At 48.7% G+C, this 22,739-nt stretch overlaps 1 protein-coding gene across 2 annotated transcripts; it reads right to left on the bottom strand.

Moving 5' to 3' along the window:
• Positions 1-2,079: 2,079 nt before the first annotated feature.
• DHRS7C (dehydrogenase/reductase 7C) lies at positions 2,080-22,438 on the bottom strand. 2 transcript variants are annotated; one of them, XM_010358264.2, is made up of 7 exons: positions 22,327-22,438; positions 21,991-22,153; positions 12,511-12,623; positions 10,811-11,024; positions 8,127-8,219; positions 3,695-3,850; positions 2,080-2,338 (listed from the first exon to the last, which is right to left on the bottom strand). In XM_010358264.2, exons 2-7 carry the CDS (start codon positions 22,145-22,147, stop codon positions 2,094-2,096), a joined length of 978 nt encoding a protein of 325 aa, XP_010356566.2. In that variant the 5' UTR covers positions 22,148-22,153; positions 22,327-22,438; the 3' UTR covers positions 2,080-2,093. The 2 variants fall into 2 exon arrangements, with proteins under 2 accessions (XP_010356566.2, XP_010356567.2); XM_010358265.2 differs by having other exon boundaries at positions 10,811-11,021.
• Positions 22,439-22,739: the final 301 nt, after the last annotated feature.

Below are 22,739 nucleotides of genomic sequence, written 5' to 3'. Positions count from 1 at the left end.
CCCATGGACAGGACATTTAACTGCAGGGCGCTTAGGCTGCCCACCAGGTAGACTGGCCAGGTCCACCCGCAAGTCTCTGACCTCCCTCTGCCAGTTGGCTGGGGATCAGTGGAGCAGAGCCACTTAAACCGGAGAGTCCTTTGTGGTCCGTTGCTCCACGTGGCTTCTTTCGGGGAATCCCAGGTGTCTGCTGTCACCCTGCCTCAGAGTCCTCACTCTCCCAGAATGTGGCTTTCAGTGCCAGTGTGGACGATTCCAGACACAATCCCTTCCTGCTCCCCCTCCATCCCTTTGGGGTGTTCTCGGCCTGGAACTCACCTGTGACCAGGCAGAGCCCTAAAGGGAACAGGTAAGGGCCCTACAGCCTGGATCTGGGTCGTGGCCACGCTCTGCTGGCATATCACCCTTGGTGTGTCCCAGGATTGGCTGCTGTGACCCTGGCTCCAGCTGCTCCGGTCCCAAAGCTGGATCCCTACTCTCTGGTCACCAGTTAAGTTTCAGGCCTCTCCCCTTTTGGTTGCAACCCCTACCCACCCTCTATTGGCTTCGTTCTGAGCACCCCAATATACCCTCCACCCACTAACAACAACCTCTCAAAAGACAGTTCCCTTGCAGGCTCCAGGCCTGCTGTGCCTGCCTGCTTTGGTGACCCCCTAAGTTCTGACCTGACATCGTGCCTCCACGGTCGCAGGACGGGACCAGCAGCCTGGTCCTGGGGTAGGCTGGGCTCCAGGTGATCAGTGATCCTGGGCATTTTGTTTTCTAAATCAGGATTTACAGATGTGCATATGTGTACCCTATATATGTCGTTTTGTAAATGATTTAGGTTCAGGGAAGAAATTTTTGCCCTCTTTCATCTACAAATATTAGAAAAGCTCGAGTCGTTACAATATTAGTGCAAAAAAGTACCCTATGCTTTCTGAGTGCCCAAGATTCATTTACTGGTTTTCATTTGTTTTTTTCTTTTTTTGAGACAGAGTCTCGCTCAGTCGCCCAGGCTGGAGTGCAGTGGTGTGATCTCGGCTCACTGCAACCTCTACCTCCTGGGTTCAAGAGATTCTCCTGCCTCAGCCTCCTGAGTAGCTGGGATTATAGGTGCGTGCCACTACATTCGGGGAATTTTTGTATTTTTAGTAGAGACGGGGTTTCCCTATGCTGGCCAGGCTGGTCTCGAACTCCTGACCTCAGGTGATCCGCTCACCTTGGCCTCCCAAAGTGCTGGGATTACAGGCGTGAGCCACCGCACCTGGCCTCATTTACTGTTTTGTGTAAGAAAAAGGGGACTACACGAAGTGCCCGCCTCCAAGGAGAGCATGGCGTTTTAAATGCTTTTTGCTTTGAGAATTGAAGGAAATGCTGAAATAAGGTGGGTACCTGGGCAGAGGTTCTCAGCATTTGTTAAAAGCAATGTGGAAGCTAAAATTCCAGCTTAGCTGCGTGGGTGGGGATGGTGGGGGCGGGGGTGCAGGTGAGAGCTGGGGATGGGGTTGGGAGGGGTCTGAGGCCAATGAAATCAGTCTGGAAGGGGCTGATTCTCACACACTCCTAACTCTAGAGCTGCTAGCCACACGTGGCTATTTAAGCTTAAATTAATTATAATTAAATAGCATTACAAATTCAGTGTCTCAGAGACAGAGGGCCACGTTTCGAGTGCCCAGCAGCCACATGTGGCCAGTGCTGCCATGGTGGACAACGCAGATTATAGAATATTTCCATCCTCGCAGCACTGTTCTAAAGGGTCCTCAAGTCCTGTTCTCGTGGGTGGAGGTGAAGTGGCCAGATCAGCCTTCTATACAGTGGAGGTGGTTTTCAGACTGAGTTCCTGAGCACATACACATACAATGTGAGTGTGTGTATGTCCGGGTTAGAGGCATTGCAGCTCGTGTTTCCTGATGAGTCGTCACCCTACAGAGCAGGGAAGCTTCTGGAAGTGTGCCCTGGGAATGCGGAGAACCCCAGGCTCTGTAGCTTCTGGGCTGGCTCCAGGCCATCCTCACTGTCAAGGGGAGACCCCACACAGATGAGGGGTGGGGCTGCAAGGGCCCCCAGTGCGGAGCACAGGACAGAAGAGCCAGCACCTGCCAGAAAAACCTTTATTTCCAAGGGGAGGCCCATTTGGCCTGCTGCAGTTGCCCCTCCTCTGGGACATTGAGCTTCTCCTTCACCCCACAGGCCACCACAGCGAAAAAGAACTCCGGGAAGAAGGTGCGGACGTACACGGCAGCCTTGGGAATGGGGTTGGCCATGAACACCTCTTGCTTCTTCCTCCGCACGGTGCGCATCACCTCCTCCGCCACCTCCACGGGGTGCACGCCGTAGGTCAGCTTCCTGAAAAAGACTGAACGGCCCCAGTTGTGGGTGGGGTTATGGCCTCAGTGGGGAGCCCGCTGGTCAGAGCCCTGCACGTGCACAAAGGCTGGGGGGCGGGAAGCGTGGGCTGTCCCCGGAGTCACAGGTTCCAGGCCTCCTCCGCCACCCGCGGACTGCGGCACTCTGTGGGAGACACTCCACTCTCTGGGCTTCCTTCTGCCTCGTCGTCTATAAGGTGGAGTTGGTTTCCTACCCTGATAATTTCGCAGGGCGATTACGTGTGGGGGAAGGGATGCAAAAGAGGTTAGGATCTAAGAAGGTGCCAGGTGGATTAGTGGGCTGTTTGTGACGGTCGTGAAGCCGTGCTTGTCAGGAGCATCCTGGAACCCCTGGCTACCCCCTATCTTGGATCATCTTGGTTCCTCAAGATGGAAGCCTTGGGCAAGGTGTAGCGCCTCTACGCTTAGAGTATCCTAGAGTAGTGGCCATAATAAGGTGCACTGATAGATAGAAGGGCTGGTTGCTCTTCTAGAACCTTCAGTCCTCCCAACAACCCTAAGAGGTAGGTATTGCTATTATCCCTCATTTTCTAAAATGAAAATAATAATACTAACAAATAATAATAGCAATACCTACCTCTTAGGGAGGCACGAAGTGATTAAGGGACTTGCTCATGTCCAGCCCTCTAATATGTGGCAGAGGCCGGCATCCAGTGCAGTCTTTTTTTTGACGGAGCCTCGCGCTGTAGCCCAGGCTGGACTGCAGTGGTGCGATATCGGCTCACTGCAAGCTCCGCCTCCCAGGTTCAAGTGATTCTCCTGCCTCAACCTCCCAAGTAGCTGGGACTACAGGCACGCACCACCATGCCCGGCTAATGTTATGTATTTTCAGTAGAGACGGGGTTTCACCATGTTGGCCAGGATGGTGTCGATTTCCTGACCCCGTGGTCCTCGCCAGCCTCAGCATCCCAAAGGGCTGGGATTAACAGGCGTGAGCCACTGCGCCCGGCCCAGGTGGCCTGGCTTTAGACTCTCGGCCTCCACTTTGTGCACGGGAAAGGGGGAGCAGGAAAATTCTTCAATCCCATGACATCTGGGAAACAGGTCCAGAGACAGGCAGTTGCTTGCCGAGGTGGCAGAGGAAGCTGAGTGGCTGAGCTCAGCGCGCGCATGGGCCGTAGGTTGCAGGGAGGATTCTGTCTACTGGGTGCCTCAGGCCTAAAGGTTTGCGGCCCCCGCCCTGCTGTTGGGGGTTACTGAGCCTCTTCCACTCCCACCCCCAGACTCATGATTCAAGAGTACCCATCTGAAGGTCATTCACCCCCCAGTGACACCGGACTGTTCCCGAGGCCCCCAGGGGCCCCAGCTTCCCTCTGAGGTCTCACATTTCCAAATGGAGGCTTCCCAGTTTCCTTGCTCTGGATACACGTGGTACGACCGGATGAAAGTCGGGCTCACGGTGCTGATGACAACGTCGTATTCCTCCACTTCGGCTCGGAGGCAGTCAAAGAAGCCCAGTGCTGCGTGCTTGGAGGCAGCGTCTGCAGGAGAAACCATCCAGAGGTGGGCGCAGGACACTCCGGCCCGGCTTCCCGGTGGGCGCATTGGAAGCAGGAGGGCCGACAGACACGTTTCCTGCAAGCGCAGAGCTGAGAGGGTCCTCAAGAATCTGCCCTTCACTTTACTAATGAGGACAGAGAGCCCTCGGGAGTGGTGGACATGGAGCGGGAACTGAATCAAGCTTAGCCACTTGCTGGTGGTGTGACCTGACCTTGGGCAAATCACTTTGCCTCTCTGAGGCTCAGTTTTCTTATCTTTAAAATGGGAGTAATATTTCCCTTGCCAAATTACTGTGAAGATCAAATGAGAAAACATACAGAATGCTGGCACCCACATGAATTCCCCTTCCTTCCTGGGAAGGCCGATGCTAAGAAACTTGTCCAAGGTCTGGGGCCAGCTGGTGGCTGCCATGAGCCTGAATCACAGATATCCCCTCTCCCTTCCTGTTTCCCTTTTCCTCGGAGAGCCCGTCCAGGTCATCCACTCACCAAATCCAGTTCAAATCATAGAAGCCATGGGTTGGACAAAAAAGGATCGTTCCAGGAATTCCAAAAAGAAGGGAGTGGACATTGCTTAGAGCTTTGGGAAGTTAGAGCCACATCTGGGGTGTGACGCACCCCAACTTCACATTTTAGGGGTGTCAGCCAGAGGCGGAAGGGGCAGAAGGTGCATGTACTGTGGTTCCTGCCACCATGCCCAGATGCCTTCAACCAGAACCCTTTCCTGGTTTCCCTGACATCATGACCAGCAAGCTTCCAGTTCTCTCCAATGAGGCTTTTTTTGTTTTTTTGAGATGGAGTCTCGCTCTATCGCCCAGGCTGGAGTGCAATGGTGCGATCTCGGCTCACTGCAACCTCCGTCTCCCAGGTTCAAGCAATTCTCCTGCCTCAGCCTCCTGAGTAGCTGGGTTTACAGGCACACACCACCATGCCCAGCTAATTTTTGTATTTTTAGTAGAGATGGGATTTCACCATGTTGGCCAGACTGGTCTCGAACTCCTGACCTCAGGTGATCTGCCTGTCTTGGCCTCTCGAAGTGCTGGGATCATAGGCATGAGCCACCGTGCCCTGCAGAACCATGCGCTTTAAATGGATGCATAGTGTGGTATGTGAATTACACCCGCCAATGCAAGTGTTAACAAAAAAGGTCTACCAGCTTATTTTTCATTCATTCACCATCTCCTTGATTCCTTCAGTCATTCAACAGTGAAGCCCCTGCTCTGGTGGGTGAGGAGCTGGGGACCCACAGGTGGACAGAGGCAGCTCTGGCCTCACGGAGTACTCAGCTCATCAGTGGGGCAGATACATGGACAGGTGACTTTCCACGTGGTTTTTTTTGTTTTGTTTTGTTTTGAGAGGGAATCTTGCTCTGTTGCCTGGGCTGGAGTACAGTGGCTCGATCTCGGCTCACTGCAACCTCTGCCTTGCGGGCTCAAACAATTCTCCTGCCTTAGCCTCCCGAGTAAGTGGGATTATGGGTGCACACCACCACGCCTGGCTAATTTTTGTATTTTTAGTAGAGATGTGTTTCACCATGTTGCCCAGGCTGGTCTCAAACTCCTGACCTCAAGTGATCCACCCGCTTCAGCCTCCCAAAGTGCTGGGATTACAGGTGTGAGCCACTGTGCCCAGCCCCATGTGGCATGGTTGATGCAGGAAAGGGGTGGGTGCCTGCAGCGGGGGGGACACATGGCAGGCTGCATCCCCTTTCAAGTCTGTGTGCCAGGTTCTCAGCCTCAGAGCCCCTATCTCCTTGCCTGAGTGGATGGTAAGGGAACTGTGCTGAGGTGCTCAGGGACATTGCATTCCTTTGGTCAAAAGAAAGAAACCTCTGAGTTAGCAGACCCCAGGTCACTCCCACGCCAGCTCCTTGTGTCTGTCCAAAGCCAGATTCAGAGGAAGAAGAGAATTTGGGGCCAGTCCAGGGTGGCATCGCTTCAGTTCTGACATTTACGTGGGAAACTCTGTGCCCCTCAATACCTCAGCACAGAGAAGCCAGACCATGGCTGATGGGGGTGGAGACAGCCTTGAGAGAATTCTGAGTCCCCAATACTGTGTTTTGCAAATGTTCCCAGGAAACTCGTGCATTTGTCCTATATGGGTCAGTGGCAAAAGGGCCCATTGTCATGCCTATGCCTCGCTATGTTATGTCACTTCTGTGTCCCCATCACCTGGCTTTAGGCATTCAAACACTTTGTTGAATGAATGAAGGCAGGAAGCAAGGAAGGTGAAAAGTCACCCAACTGCTGAAAATAACAGAAAGTTTAAAAATACAAGGAGCAGTGGGGAGATTTCTAAGTGGGCTGGGGAAGACAGGAAAATGCGGGATGTGCCAAAGACTGCTGTATGTGGCCCATTCACTCTTCCCTTCTTCCTGGGCCCCCAAGTGGACTGCACTCCCCAGTGTCCCTTGCACTTAGGTGTGACTGAGTTCTCCCAGTAGGATGTGAGCAGCGGTGATGCCAGCCTGGGGGCAATGGGATGTCCAAGGCCAGCCTGGGGTTTTGGACATTGGGCATGGATTCTCCACAGTCTCTTCCTTCTTCTTGCCAGCAGGGACCCAGCTGTGACCACCCAGAAGATGGTGTTGATGGAATGACTTAGCATGACCCTGGGCCCCCAATGATGCTGTGGCATGGTGCCACCTGCTTGCCTGATGCCATTCTCATTGAGGTTACTACATGGAGGAGTAATCAAGTTTTCCCACATCACAGGCTCACAGCACAGTAGGCTTAAACTAGCTAAGGCAAATGGAAAAAGGAAGGTAAAACACTACTAGAGGGGGCGTTATGGGCTGAATTCTGTTGTCAGCCCTCCCAAAATTTATATGCTGAAACCCAATCTCCAGTGCTCAGAATGTGACTGTATTTAGAGATATTTAAAGAGGTAATTAATATAAAATGAGGCCATTAGGCTGGGCCCTACTCCAATCTGACTGGTGCTGTTATAAGAAGAATTTGGGGCCGGGTGTGGTGGCTCACGCCTGTAATCCCAGCACTTTGAGAGGCCAAGGTAGACGAATCACCTGAGGTCAGGAGTTTGAGACCAGCTTGGCCAAGATGGTAAAACCCTGTCTCTACTAAAAACACAAAAATTAGCCGGGCATGGTGGTGGGTGCCTGTAGTCCCAGCTACTCAGGAGGCTGAGGCAGAAGGATCGCTTGAACCTGGGAGGCAGAGGGTGCAGTGAGCCAAGATCTTGCCACTGCACTCCAGCCTGGGCAACAGAGTGAGATTCTGTCTCAATAAATAAATAAATAAATAAATAAATAAATAAATAAAAGAAGAAGAAGAGGAAATTTGGACATACAAGGAGGCAACAGACATGCACATGCACAGAGGAAAGACTGTGTGGGGACACAGCAAGAAGGCAGCTATCTGTAAGCCAGGGAGAGGGGTTCCAGAGAAAACCAACCCTGCCGACACTTTGATCATGGACTTCCAGCCTCCAGAATAAAAAAAAACAAATTTCTGTTGTGTAAGCCCCAGCCTTGGTATTTTGTTATGGCAGCCTGAGCAAATTCATATGGGGACCTACTCATTTTTTTCCCTCCCTTCTTCCCTTCTACTCTTGTACCCATCAAACATTTACTGAGCCCCTAATTTGCACATGGTAGTGTGGGCCACGAATAAATGTATATGGCGTGTTCCCCGCCTCTTAGAACTAACTCATCAGATGTGGAAATGGCAGAATTTTTCCAGCTAAATCCCAGGAACATACACCTAGAAGTCCTTCTCCCCGTTGAACTTTTGAAAGGACGCTCATTTTTGGAGCTGCCCTTACCCTGAATTCTGCCCCTTTCTGTTTTTCCTGGTTCCTTCCTCAGAAGGTCTCCATTGCCCTCCCATTTTGTGATGTGCACCCATCCTTCTCTTTCCCAATGGTAATCTTCCCTGACCTTCAAGGGCATCTTTATGGAGGAAGGGGCATTGGAGCTATGACTGTGCATCTTTGTCAGGAGCGTGACCTTCACCTGGCATTGTCAGGTTCACCTAGTGCACGTCCTGCCCACATAGGAGACTGTGAGCTTCGCAGACAGAGGGAGCTTATCTTTAATATCTCAGCATCTCCCATAGCCACTTGCATGCTGTAGGCGCTCAAAAAATAGGAACCATAGGGATGAAAGAAAACCCAGCAGATGGTGTCATCCTTGGACCCTTTCCTCTGTGACCATCTGCCTAGTCTTAGACACAACAGCTCCTGCCTTATACCATAAGACATACAACAGAAGATTCATATTTTTATCTTAGCAACTTACAAGCTGTACGGAACGGGATTCCAAACTTCCCTTGGATGTTATTCACTAACACGATTTGGCCTGTTCTCCGGGAGATCATGTTGGGAAGCAGGGCTGGAAAACACAGGACAAAGAGTCATGGTTAAAACTTTGCGACTGAGTTAGGCAGCAGCCAGCAGACCCCTCCCCCGGCTCCCCTTCATCATGGGGCTCCGCTCCCTCCGTGGTAATTAGATTGCAGCAGGGCAGAGATGGAATGAACCCTGCAATCGTTTATCCAGCGTTCCCAAAGCGTGGGCTGGTGAAATGCTGGGTGATTTTAAATTGGTGCTTTCCCACCAATGTGCATTTAGTGACACTGATTTCTTTTTATTGAAGGCATGTTTATATTTATTGTATTTTCCTCTCGACTTTTGTTTAGATGCACGGGGAACACGTGCAGATTTGTTACATGGGTATATTGCACTCAGGTAGTACGTGTGGTACCCAATAGAATAGAACAGACGCCGATGTCAGTAGTGAGAAAGTCATTCCTGTTTCAATTCTCCTACTATGGCCTCCAGAAGGAAGAAGGAAGTCTCGCGATGGTTCTAGTATGTCTTTAACTCCTCTCTTGCACATGCTAATCTTTTAACAAAGAGAGGGAAGATTCTGACGTTCTCAGGCTGCCTTGGGAGAACTTACTTTGTTTAATTTTCAGGTTGCCCTTTATTAATTGAGAATGAAAGAAGTTTTAAATTTGTGTTGGTTTTATACAGATTTCTTCCCAAAGTGAATTTAATTTAAAAATGAGAAAATTCAGAGAAAGGTATTAAATTAATAATAGTACAGGCAGAATGGGGATATGGCAAAAAGTGAAAAGACAGTACTCAAAGAGTCAACTTTCAGAATGATCTGTGAAACCCAGCACCTCCATGTTAAACATGGACAAACTGTTGGGCCGGGCGCGGTGGCTCACGCCTATAATCTCAGCACTTTGGGAGGTTGAGGCGGGTGGATCACGAGGTCAGGAGATGGAGACCATCCTGGCTAACACGGTGAAACCCTGTCTCTACTAAAAGAATACAAAAAATTAGCCGGGCGTGGTGGTGGGTGCCTGTAGTCCCAGCTACTCAGGAGGCTGAGGCAGGAGAATCACTTGAACCCGGGAGGTGGACCCGGGAGGTGGAAGTTGCAGTGAGCTGAGATCACGCCACTGCATTCCAACCTGGGAAACAGAGCGAGACTCCATCTTGAAAAAAAAGGAAAAGAAAAGAAAAGAAAAGAAAAGAAAAGAAAAGAAAAGAAAAGAAAAGAAAAGAAAAACAAAAACAAGATGGACAAACTGAAGTCCAGAGCTAGGGACTAGACCCAGGGTCCTTAGTGAGGGCTAACTAGGAAGAGAAACCATTTCTGGCCCTTTTCCACTCCACTTTCTTTGTTCATTGCTTTGATGCCAGTTAACAGTCTCTATTAAAGGTTGATAGATAACACACTTGTGCTGGCCTGTTTGCTGTGTCCACAGGGACTGGACTGGAGGAAACTGTTATCTCTGGGACACCATTCTAGAAGCTCTGGAAAGTCATCTTTCTGCCCCAAATGCTTCTTTCTCTTCATCTGTCTTAGTACTCGGAATCCTATTGTTAGAGGTGCCCAGCATGGGAGCTGGTTGTAGAGACGGTAGTTGTAAGATCATGCTAGATCTTAGACCTTGCCAGGACACCCAACTCCCTAAATGGAGGCGTTCTCCACATTACATTCCCCCTGAGATTCTGCTTTGATAAACTTTTATTTTTTTTGGAGAGCAGGGGCTTCAACTTTTCTTTCTTTTAGACGGAGTCTCAGCTTGTCACCCAAGCTGGAGTGCAATGGCGTGATCTCGGCTCACTGCAACCTCAGCCTCCTGGGTTCAAATGATCCTCCTGCCTCAGCCTCCTGAGTAGCTGGAATTACAGGCGCCCACCACGATGCCTGGCTAATTTTTGTATTTTTAGTAGAGACGGGGTTTCACCATGTTGGCCAGGCTGGTCTTGAACTTCTGACCTCATGATCTGTCAACTTTTCATTCTACTCTGTGGTCATTTCCAGCCCCATTTCCCAGGCTTCAAACCTGCGTTTGAACTTGGTGGTGAGAAATCTGCACCTGGGTGTCTCCTAGGCCCCTCAGACAGGCTCACATAGGAATCACCATCTTATTCATTAAAGGGAGACAGCCTCCTGCCTTCCCTGTTTCTGTGAAGGGATTGACAGAATACTGGGTCTCTTGTAATTTGGTAATAAGTCCTTTTTCTTCTTCATTTCTGAGGACAGAATCTTTACCTTTGACCAACTGTCATGGTTAGAAGCAGATCAACCGCAAGGTTGATACAGCAGAATGTACACAGTTGTTGAGACAATTGTTGGAGGATAAGACAATTGTTCAGAGACGTCGAATTGGAGGGAAGCCAGGGATGTAAGGAGAGAGAAGTAAAAGGGCAAAGCTTAGGTGGGGAGAGGGGTTTCACAGAGAGGGTGGTTGAAATATACCAATCAGATACTTCCTGGGTTCCTTTGCCTACATAAACATTGAAAATGGGAATGCTGAAAGCTTTCACCCAATAGGTAGGGAATTTTCTAAGGGGACTGGAGAATTCCATATAGAATAGGATGACTGTCTGGCTATTTAACAGAGCCCTCTGTAGAATCTGGTGGCCCAGATGCCCATGGGAAAGTCAAACTCACGAGACCTTTCGTCAATGTGATGGGGCCAAAGTAATTGGCATCCATGATCTTTTTGTCGAGCTCCAGAGAAATCTTATGGGCAGGCCCCTTCACCTTCATGCTGGCATTGTTGATGAGGATGTCCACACAGCCATAGCAATCCAGGACTTCTTTTGCCACATCTGGGACGCAGCTGATGTCTGAGAGGTCCAACAGGACCAGCTTTGGGGTGAATGTCTGCTGAACCAATGACAGAGTCAGGTTATGTGAGATCTCCTCCCTCTTGCAGACCTTGGGAGCCCTGGATCTAAAAGCCACCCATTTTGAAATTCAAAGATCATGAAATGACTGAAAAAAAAAAAAAAAAAAAAAAAAGACGAAGAAGCAGAAATGATTCTGGGATGGAGGATATTGCCAGAGAATTCATTCTTGGGGACCAGGGCAAAACCAACAAATCTTGATGTGAATATGCAGCAATAAGTCTAAACTCTTGGCCAAGGTTCCACAACTGATAAATGAATATCGCCCTTCGCAGCAGTCCCTTTGCAGCTTTGCACTGACTCCAGGGGTGACATCATTACTTTTAACAGTTCTGAGCTCCTTTGTGGAAACTGCTTTTCAACCTGGCTTGCAAGTTGCAAAATAAATAAATAAATAAAGGACTTTATAGCCACATTTTAAAAAACTAAAATCATACACTCAACACAATATTTTCGAAATATCTGCTTACTAAGTGCGGGGCATTGTCTTTAGCCAGACACTTGCTGCATTGACTCTGTTGATCCAGGGATGTGTAGGAGGGTGGACAGATGGGAAAATTGACGACACTGAGTGGTAAATGCAATCCCAGTGTTTGACAAAGACTAGTCCTGAGATATGGAGTCTCAGGACTCCATATCTGAGATATGCCCTTGAAGAGAGGGTTCCGTGGTCAGAATTGTTTGGGAAACACAGACTGTTCTCCAAGTTCTTCTTGGAGATACACAGTGCACACTGGCATATGAAAGGCTCTGAAAAGTCCTGCAGTGAAGAAAATGGACAAGCTTAGCTTAACTCACTGTTTCTCACACAACTGACCACAAACCCTCGCTTTTACCCAGTGCCTAATCACATCCCTGGAAACACACTTTGGGGCATTCTGTGTTGTCCTGTTTGATTCATCTCCTCAAATATCAGACTTATCCCTGAATTACTTTGAGGTGTTCCTAATCACCAAATGCAACCTCAAAGGTAAAGATTCGAAAAAAGTATCCTGAAGGGAGCTCCAAAGACAGTCTCCTGACCAATGCTCCAGAAAAACCTTCGGAAACTGCAGCCTCATTGAAAGAAGTGTTCACTTTCTGGGAGACTTCTTGGGAAGGGATCTCATTTATCTGGTTTCTTTGATGGAGATATCAGTTGAAGTATTAAAAAAAAATGGCCATGTTTGTAATCACAGCCCATACCTGTAACATCGTCTGTCTTCTGGATCCTTCTTGAGTTATATAGGGTCAGGAGAAGGGGCTGTGGCTACAGAACACGATTTTGTCACGGTGGGTAGTCAAAACAAGTCAACCCCTTATGAATGGCAAACGTGACCCTATGCCAAGGTCATTGGGTTCATTGCCTCACATTCCCCAAAGCAATCACCAAGTTTCCTCCACTTGGTCCAAGAGCTGATCCTGAATGATCAGTGGAGGCTGGGAGTGCCCAGGAGTTACCCACACTGACTGCTAGAAGACCTTACCTTGCTGGGGTCAGCCACGCTGATCAAGGCATCATATAGGTTCTCCAGCCTCTCCCAGTTCTTTCCACATAGCACCAGCCTTGCCCCACCTGTGTGGAACACCCGAGCACACTCTGTGGGGAGGAAGGAAACAGGGCAGGGCATACTGTGTGGATGGAACCGCTGACAGTGAACCCCCTCTCTTGGGAACCCATGAATTCAAAAAAGTCAGAAGTCTTAGCACCACGAGGTCCTTTAGGGGTCACTTCATTCAACTCCCTCCCAGGGCTGGAATTTTTGTCATTTCAGCCCCCACTTAGTTGCTTCCGTGAAAGGGAGCTCATGGTGGAGTGAGACAACGCCTCCTTTGTTAGAAAGTTCTGATTATTGGAAATTCTTCCTTACACTGAACAGAAAGACGAACCTGCCAACCTGGCCCCCCAGGACCACAGCCCTGGAGATATCTCAATCTGAAGATAATGGAGACACACCACTATGTTTTTTCAAATCAAACGTCACCAGTGTCCTCCACATTTTCTCTGGGGATAATACCGGGGTTCTTTGTATTTAAAAGTAAACCTACTTTCTGTCTAATTAATTTTCCTCTGGACTGATTCCCGACTCACCCAATGTAGTACTTTCTCAACTGAGTGTTAGCTGGTAGACAAACAGAATTCTTGTGTAGCAATACTAATGATACTTAAAAGCAATAGAAGCTCACAGATTTGGAGAGTTTCCTTGCTGTAGGAACTGTTGAAATATATGTACATATCTCTTGCATATCTCTCTAGTTCATTTAATACTCACAATAACCTTATGAGATAGTATCTTTAGGTTGGGTTCTCAGGAAGCAGACTCTGAGTCAAGGATTCGGGTGGCCAGGATTTACTGAGGGCCTGCTCTTCAGAGACAGCCTATCGGGGAGGGAAGTCATGGAGTGGGGGTAGGAGAGGATGTGGTCTCAGGAAAGTCTAGCTTTGGCTTGATCCAAGGGAGACTCTGGAGTCTGAACTCTATTGCACAGCTGGAGGCAAGAGGATCAGCCTTTGTACACCAGTGTCAGTCACTGATGTGGGCTGCCCTCTCTGGGCGTACGTGCATAGGCTGTGTAACTCCTGGGCAGGGCAGCGTCCACTGGCAGGAGACAAATCTTTGGGAAAGGAGGTATCTGCATGCCATTTGCAATCTGCATGCCATTTGCAATCTGCACGCCATTTGCAGCCAACGTTTACAGTGCCTAGGAAATGGATGAGCTGACCAAGTACAGGGATCTGGAAGAGGCACCAACAGCACCGACTCCAGGGAAGAACCTATTATTGTCTCATTTACACCATGAAGAGGTGGACTCAGACTGGCTAGGAACATGGAAGGACAGCCTGGCAGCCTGGTGCCCAGTGGAGGCTGGATATCCCGAGTGCTGTGGCTCCAAGTGAACTCAGGGCTGCGTGATTTTCTCCAGCAGGGCCCAGAGCCTGCTGCAGGTGGAGAGAAGGGACCAGCTGGACAGGACTGTCGGTCGGGGCTTGGTAAGGGGCATGATGGGCAGGGAAGTTGTGGTACTGGAGAGATGGAGGAATTGAGGTGCTGGACTATGAAGTCTAAATCAGGTGGGAGCAGGAGTGAAGGCAGAAAAGGCCAAGAGAGGACCCAAGAAGAGAGTTGTGGGGATAAGAGGTCTCCATGAGGCCTGAAAACAGGTGTACTGGGAATCCCTGAGAGAGCTGGGAGGACGGTGCTGGGAGAGCTCAGTCTGCTGACGGAGAGAAACCCGAATCCAGAAGTAACTGGGTTGACAATGTCACCTTGAATTGTTAGGGCTGCAGAGAAGGGAAGATTCCTCTCAATGTAGGTGTTTTTTTTTTATACAGCTCATGATGAGTCTGGATGACAAAATCCAATAAAGATGTCAATCTGTCTCCAAGTTAAATTGATCCGGTAAATCAGGATCCCAACAGGTCTTGGGAAATGACAGAAAAGTCTACATGTTATATGGCATATTTTGCACACTTTAATTGGAATACTCTATGAAGGAAAGCAAAGAACATTTTGAAAAACAGTTGTTAAAATATATTGTAAAACTACAGAAATTAAAGAGTCAGCCATTCAAGTCTAGATAGAAATATTGATAATAAATAGAGTCAGGTATTGAGGAGAATTTAGTGTACGATAAAGTTAACATGTTGAATCAATGGGAAAAGGACGTATTACATAAAGAGTGGGAGCCGGGCGTGGTGGCTCATGCCTGTAATCCCAACACTTTGGGAGGCCAAGGTGGGCAGATCGCTTGAGGTCAGGAGTTTGAGACCAGCCTGGCCAACATGGCGAAACCTCATCTCTACTAAAAATTCAAAAATTTAATCCCAGCTACTTGGGTGGCTGAGGCAAGAGAATCTCTTGAACTCAGCAGATGGAGGCTGCAGTGAACTGAGATCACGCCACTGCACTCCAGCCTGGGCAACAGAGTGAGACTCTGTTTAAAAAAAAGTGGGGGTGGGTATTTGAATCCCTATTTGGGAGGGAAAAAAAGCTGGATGCATTACACCAAAATATACTAAATAGTGAAATATAAAAACAGAACCAAAACAGAACTAGAAGAAGGTAGAGACGAATATATACCTTTCATTGGGGAGGGCTCCTGAACATCCATTGAAGGAAAAAAAATCCTAACAGAAATGATTTATGGATTGTACCCTTTTTAAAAAACCTTCTTGGCTGGGCGTGGTGGCTCACGCCTCTAATCCCAGCACTTTGGGAGGCCGAGGCAGGTGGATCACGAGGTCAAGAGATCGAGACCATCCTGGCTAACATGGTGAGACCCAGTCTCTACTAAAAATACAAAAAATTAGCCAGGCATGGTGGCAGGTGCCTGTCGTCCCAGCTACTTGGGAAGCTGAGGCAGGAGAGTGGCGTGAACCCGGGAGGTGGAGCTTGCAGTGAGCTGAGATTGCACCACTGCACTCCAGCCAGTGGAGACAAAAACACACACACACACACACAAAACCAGAAAAACAGAGAAACAAAACAAAACAAAAACCTTCTTACAGAAAAAAAAAGAAAGAAAAACACCCACAAATAAAGGACAAGACAAATTTAGAAAAAGTGTTTATAATCTATATGTCAGAAAAGGGTTAATTTGATATATGAAAAAACTCTTACAAATCAATTAGAAAAAAGATAAAGATGCTAATAAAGAAATTGGTTAAGGAGATGAGTAAGCAATTCACAAAAAATATATCAAGACACAGAAGATGAATGAATATCAGTAATACCTAAATGCAAACTAAAACATGGGACGGTTCACTGCTGCCAGGAGCCCAGCTTCATGTCTTATGGGCAAGATCCTGGGCCCAGCCAATGCCCTGAGGGCAGAGGAAAGGAAAGCCGGACCTCTCCATCGGAGGTGGCCTGTGGAGCCAAGGAAGTCACAGCCATCAATGGCCAGGGTAGGTCATGAGTTGGTTGAGAGCTCATCTGAAGTCTGCCCAAGAGGACCTCTCAGAAGGTCAGTGGAACTCCAGAGGACAGGGTTGGTGGGGAGTAGACTGCCCGGGAACCAGGGGGTGAGGAGGGATTGAGCGAGTGGAGAAAAAAACCACATCTCCCATTTCACAGAAATGAATAATCCTAGGGAGGCCTCTGAAAGATGCATAAAAGTGCCCACAAGAGAAAGATTCAGACCCAGGTTTTTTTTTTTTTTTTTTTTTTTTTTTTTGAGACGGAGTCTCGCTCTGCTGCCCGGGCTGGAGTACAGTGGCCGGATCTCGGCTCACTGCAAGCTCCGCCTCCCGGGTTCACGCCATTCTCCTGCCTCAGCCTCCCGGGTAGCTGGGATTACAGGTGCCGCCACCTCGCCCGGCTAGTTTTTTGTAGTTTTTAGTAGAGACGGGGTTTCACCGTGTTAGCCAGGATGGTCTCGATCTCCTGACCTCGTGATCCGCCCGTCTCGGCCTCCCAAAGTGCTGGGATTACAGGCTTGAGCCACCGCGCCCGGCCCAGACCCAGTTTTAAACAGGGACCAGGCTGATGGACCTTGAAGCCATCTGATAGCGCTGTCAGTCAGGTGAGAGTTTTTCTTGCTCTCCTGTCTTGCCTCCTGGGGCCCTAGAAGCCTAAGAAACAGCAGGAAGGGTCCCTGGGGCCCTAGAAGCCTAAGAAACAGCAGGAAGCTTCCCTCCAACTTGCACTAGCAGTGGGGAGGAGCAGAGAGGAGGAAAGAAAGTTTGAATTCAATGAAAATGGCCATGTTATCAGGTGTTAAACTGGGCATCCCAATTCCCGAATCAATGCTCTCTTTCGGGACCCATCATGACCAAAGGATTTTGCACAATCTAGTAGTAATCAGAGGCCAGGTGTGGTGGCTCACACCTGTAATCCCAGCACTTTGGGAGGCCAAGGTGGGTGGATTACCTGAGGTCAGGAGTTTGAGACTAGCCTGGCTAACATGGTGAAACCCCTTTTAACTAAAAATATAAAAAAAAAAAATTAGCCAGGCGTGGTAGTATGCGCCTGTAATCCCAGCTACTCGGGAGGCTGAGGCAGGAGAATCGCTGGAACCCGGGAGGTAGAGGTTGCAGTGAGCCGAGATCGCGCCATTGCACTCCAGCCTGGGCAACAAGAGCAATAGCAAAACTACGTCTCAAAAAAAAAAAAAAAAAAAAAAGTAATCAGAAAAGTCAGGAAGCACCTGATTTTTTTTTCTCAAGATGCAGAGGAAGGACTCTCCCCTCTGAATAAATTTGAGATGGACTGTCTCACGACACCCTTGATTCATGCTTGCTCATGACGGGTTACTCACATAAGCATCCCCCTGAAAGGAAAGGAAGGATGCATCCACACAGGGTGTCCCCAAGCATGTGGGGTTCTAGGTGTATTTTGTGTTCTTTTTACTTAAAAAAAATTCTTTTCAATACATATGGCTTTTAAAACAGAATTCACTAAGAGAAACTTCCGTGGGCAGCAGAAAGTCTAGCCTTCCTGCATTTCAGCTGTCATTCTGGAGCAGAATGAAGGTTGGATTTTACAAATGAGACAAGTGAGGTTCAATGGGTTGAAATGAATCACCTGGAGTCTGGCCAGCAGGGAAGCCAGGATGTGAACCCCACAGGAGTCTGACATCCAGGTGGTGAGTAACGCATTTTCCACACTAGGCTCCTCTTGGCCAATGCCCACTGCTGAGAAAGGGACACCTTGAGGGTGAGGGTGCATTTTCACTCCTCGCTCCCTCCCTCGCGTGATGATAAGCTTTTTTCTTTTTTTTGAGATGGAGTTTCATTCTTGTTGCCCAGGCTGGAGTGCCGTGGCGCAATCTCGGCTCACTGCAACCTCTGCCTCCTGGGTCCAAGTGATTCTCCCGCCTCAGCCTCCTGAGTAGCTGGGATTGCAGGTGCCTGCCACTACGTCCGGCTAATTTTTGTATTTTTAGTAGAGACAGGGTTTCCCTATGTTGGCCAGGGTGGTCTCGAACTCCTGACCTTAGGTCATCTGCCTGCTTCCGTCTCCCAAAGTGCTGGGATTACAGGCCTGAGCCACCGCACCTGACCAGAGCATTGTTTGCAGCAGGGCACTGGAGTAGGTGAGGGGCCTGCGAGCAGGAGCCAGATCAAATCTCTGGCGTTGGCCTTATTAGAACAGACAGCTGGGAGCATTCTTCCCCATCACGCCATTTCCCTTCTCCACTAACACGTTGCCTTGCCCAGGTGTGCCTGGGAGGCTGGAGCCCAGCGGCGTGCTCAGTGCCTCAGTGCTGCTGCAGCCAAGCCTAGAGGCACGGCTCCCAAAGAAGTCATTTCTGCTGAAACCAGGTCTTTGGTATACCCGAGTGTCCTTATTTCTATTCTTTTATCAGCTCAGCACGTATCTCGCATTGAGCACTTTGGTACCAGGCTTTTTCTTTTTCATGCAATAAACATAAATTGAGCTCTTCTTTCTGTATTTCATCAATCTAAGATGCCATCGACGATGAGCTGTTGCCTGATTTCAGAGATAATAAATGACTTTTAATTTTAATTTTAATTTTTGGGGGGACAGGGTCTCACTCTGTCGCCCAGACTGGAGTGCTGTGGTGTGATTTCAGCTCACTGCAACCTCCGCCTCCTGGGTTCCAACGATCCTCCCACCTCAGCCTCCTGAGTAGCTGAGAATGCAGGCGCATGTCACCACACCCGGCTAAGTTTTACATTTTCTGTAGATATGGGGGGGTGGGGGTCTTACTATGTTGCCCAGGCTGGTCTCGAACTCCTGAGTTCAAGCGATTCAGCTACCTCAGCCTCCCAAACGTGCTGGGATTACAGGTTTGAGCCACAGTGACATTTTAAAGGGTGGCCTATGGGGATTGTAAGATGCTATGGATTGAAAGAGAGTCTGATTTCAGAAATGTTGAGAGAAACTGCGCCTTTGCGGTGACAATATGCAGGCAGGCTGACGTTCAGCTGTACCCTCTGAAGCAGCTCGGGTGCAGAGGTTGGGCATTCTGAAAGTCATTCTTTTTTCAAATTAATTAATCAACCAATTAATTATTAATCAATTAAAATAAACATCGATTACTAATTAAATTAATTAAAATAAATCAATTATTAAGTTAATTAATTAAAATAAATTTATTTTTGAGATGGAGTCTCACTCTGCCACCCAGGCTAGAGTGCAGTGGCATGGTCTTGGCTCACTGCAATCTCTGTCTTTTGGGTTCAAGCAATCCTCCTGCCTCAGCCTTCCAAGTAGCTGGGATTACAGGTGAGAGCCACCATGCTCAGCTAATTTTTGTATCTTCAAGTAGAGACAGGGTTTCACCACGTTGGCCAGGCTGGTCTCAAACTCCTGACCTCAAGTGATCTGCCTGCCTTGGCCTCCCAAAGTGCTGGGATTACAGGTGTGAGCCACTGAGCCTGGCCTTGATCAACACTCTTGCTGCAGATACAGTGGGTACAATGTGACAGGATTCCTGGCTTGGCCGAATCCTGGAGGTTTGGAGCGAGGACTAGATGCCCCGACCTTTGTCTGCCTGTTTGATTTCCCTAGTAAACAACTTGGCGTGGCACGCCCTGCTGCTCCCGGTGCCACACATGGGGTTCATGCAGGTTCTATGGCAGCAGGGTGTGCAGCGGCTGTGCAAAGCCTGCATCATCCTCTCAGCGCCCTGGACTTGAGACATGCAGCAGTTGGAGCCTGGAATCACTGTTGTCAGCAGCGTGGGGAGCTAGGTGTTTATTTCAGGTCACACATGTCCAGCATCTCAAGTTACTGCTAAGTACTGGAAATTTATTTTTTTCTTCTTTGCATTTCTTTCCAGGGTGGGTCAATGAGATATAGTAAAAAAAAGAACAGTGACAGTAGACACGACAAGCTAGGCCATGAGGTCCTGCAAAGGCTGTTTCCCTCATAAGATGTATTTCCTGGGTAACTGATTTGTGTCATGTGTGACTACAACTGAATGAGGTGTTTTAAAAATGAATGAGATGATTAAAACAAATACACATCTCTCAACGATCAATAAAACTGTGTTTCTACCTAATAAGACACAAAACTAGCAAGGCTACAGAAGAACTGAGCAGCCTCCCCGACCAACAGGATCAAATCCACATTTGTAGGACAATGGCAGAACGTACATTCTTTCCAAGCACTGGCGGAACCCATACCGAGATAGATCACAAAACAAACCTCAGCAAATTTGAAAGAATTGAAATCATACAGGGCGTATTCTCCAACCATGTTGGAGTCAAACCGGAAAGCAATAAAACAAATTTGCAAGAACACACTTATCCAAACGAGGGCCTTCCCTGATCACATGTCACTTTTAGAGGTTATTCATTAAATACACATTTTCTGAGCATGCCAACCAAGCGTTGTGCTAGGTGCTGAGGCTGCTGGGTGAACAAAACACAGGCTCCAGCACTGGGAAGCCTGTATCTAGTGGACCTGCTGAGAAACACACAGATACAGCATGAGAAATACACTAATGTGGTATGCACTTGCAAGGGGCCAGTTAAGAAACTGGTCCCACAAGGACCATTCAAGAGGAAGGAGCAATTAAAGGTTTCAGGAAAGGCTCCAGGTAGAGGCTGTATCAGGGAATCACGTATTGCAGCTTGGTGCAATGCCAGACAAAGGTGCACCATTTGGAGAGCAAATTTTCCCCAAAGCCTTCCGTTCTGAATGGCTTTAGGTGGGCATCTCTTTTTCAGCTCTGCAGGGCAGCACACTCCCTGTTGTCTTGTGTCTGGTCTGATTGACAGATGTGTGTGCCCTGGCTTGTCCCTGAAGAAGAAGGAGTTTGAGTTTGTGTACCTCGCTCCCTTTTGAAGCAGGATATCCTCTCTGGGAATTGTGTGTGGGACTCATCTAGGGGCCACTTAGAGAGCCTAGTCTATCTGCCTTATGCTTTGTTTGTTATCTTACAAGATGCACCCGGGTTGATCACCCGCTGAAATCTAAGCCATCCTCAAAGCGTGCGGATTGGCTCGCATTGGGATGCCGAAGAGGATGAGCAGCAGGCTCTGAGAAAATTGTCAGGGAGGTTACAAACGTTCCCACGATGGCGGCACCATGCAGGTAAGTGCCCAGCCCCCCAGAGGGACTCTCAGGCGGCAATGCTCAGAACATAGTGGGCTCAATGGACACTTACTGAGTTACTAATGACTGTTGGACTGTGTGGGATCTGTGCTCTATTAAAAATAATAAAAACTACAGCAAAAGTTGTGCTAACTATATAACATATAAAGTTGTGCTACCATGGTCTGGAAGGACAGAATCAGAATTTTGCAAACTTAAGGACAATTGCAGCCCCTCATGTCATAGATGTCACCGGCAGAAGGACCCCTCTGAGGCTATATAATTCAGGGGTTGCAAATGCAAATACCTTCAGTGCCAGAAAGTGCAATGATTGAAAGAACCAGGCCAAATGTGATGCAATAGGGATGGTTGGGGTCTGTGGCTCACTAGTGTGGGCATGTTTTGCCTATATGTGTTCACGATCATCATTACTAACCCTTGAGTGATATCCACTGCAGCTCCGGGTACTGTTCTAAGTGCTATACATCTATGAACTCATTTGTTCCTCACAATGGGATCGTGAGGTAGAGTCTGCTGGTATGCTTGCTTTACAGATGAGAAGTTGAAGGCAGAGAAGTGAAGTAACCAGCTAGTCATTACTGGGGCCAGGAACTGAACCCAGCTCCCGAGTCTGGGCTCACAACCAGTACGCTGCCCCAGCTAAAGGCTTTGCGTTTTCAGAATTTCTGGAAACCTCATGAAGCCAAAACAAATCACATCTGCAGACCAATTTTAGCCCTTAAGCTGTGAGTTTGCAATCCTAGATATTCCACCGCCCTCATTTTTCAGGAATCTGCAGCCTCCAAAAGATGGGAAACTTGCTGGTTAATGACAGAAGCTGGGAGAGAACACAGAATCGATCCCCTCCCACCTAGCAGGTTTGCCCACACACCACCCTGCCACCCCGCCAGTCCCTGGGGGCAGAAATGGGCACAGGTGGGAGCAAAGCCGGCTTACCCTTGCCCAGTCCTGAGATGGCATCGGTGATCACCACCACTTTGTTCTGCACAGCTGACTTTGACCACAGCCTGGACACCTCCTGATAAATGAAGAGGAGGCTACTGATTCCCAGCAGCAGCAGCAGGGGCAGCAGCAGCATAGCCATGACTCCCATCTTGTTCTGGGGGACAACGGAGTAAGAGGGGATTGGCTTTGCAAAGAGACGCTGATCAGGACCCCCAGGGCAGAGGGAAGCCCAAGGCTGCAGGGAGCTCGGCTCTGTGCAAGCCTCCAGGCTGAACACCCAGTGGGCGTGCTAATCCCCAAATGTTCAACAAATAGGAAATTACTCACTGTGTCTCCGAAAGCAAACCGAATCCAGGGGCCCTGCCCTCCCCAAAGGTTAATTACAAACTTAATTAAAATGGGTCTGCATTTTTGGAAGAAAATCCATGTGTTAAGGCCACTTGCTTGGGCCCTAATGGTTATTTATAGCTTTCAGTTGCACTAAAAGGCTGTCAGGGTAAATATAGTGTCTATTCTGATATTCAGGAACACATGCTGGCCGGGTCTGATTTCAGGGCTCTTGCCAAATCTCTCCTGGCTTGCCTGACTATTAGAGGTTTCCTCTGCGGTTTGGGGCTGAGCACGAGGGATCCAAACCTGGGATTTTCAGCACAAACATCCTTGCCCTCACTTCCGGTAACCCTCGTAATCAGGTAGTTTGGATGGATATGGCAGAAGACCATCTGGCCTTCGCTTTCTAG

The sequence above is a fragment of the Rhinopithecus roxellana genome, chromosome 19 (assembly GCF_007565055.1).
Source record: "Rhinopithecus roxellana isolate Shanxi Qingling chromosome 19, ASM756505v1, whole genome shotgun sequence".
Lineage (NCBI taxonomy): Eukaryota > Metazoa > Chordata > Mammalia > Primates > Cercopithecidae > Rhinopithecus > Rhinopithecus roxellana.
Note: the sequence above shows the minus strand (reverse complement) of the source record. Positions and strands in the feature narration are given on the sequence as shown.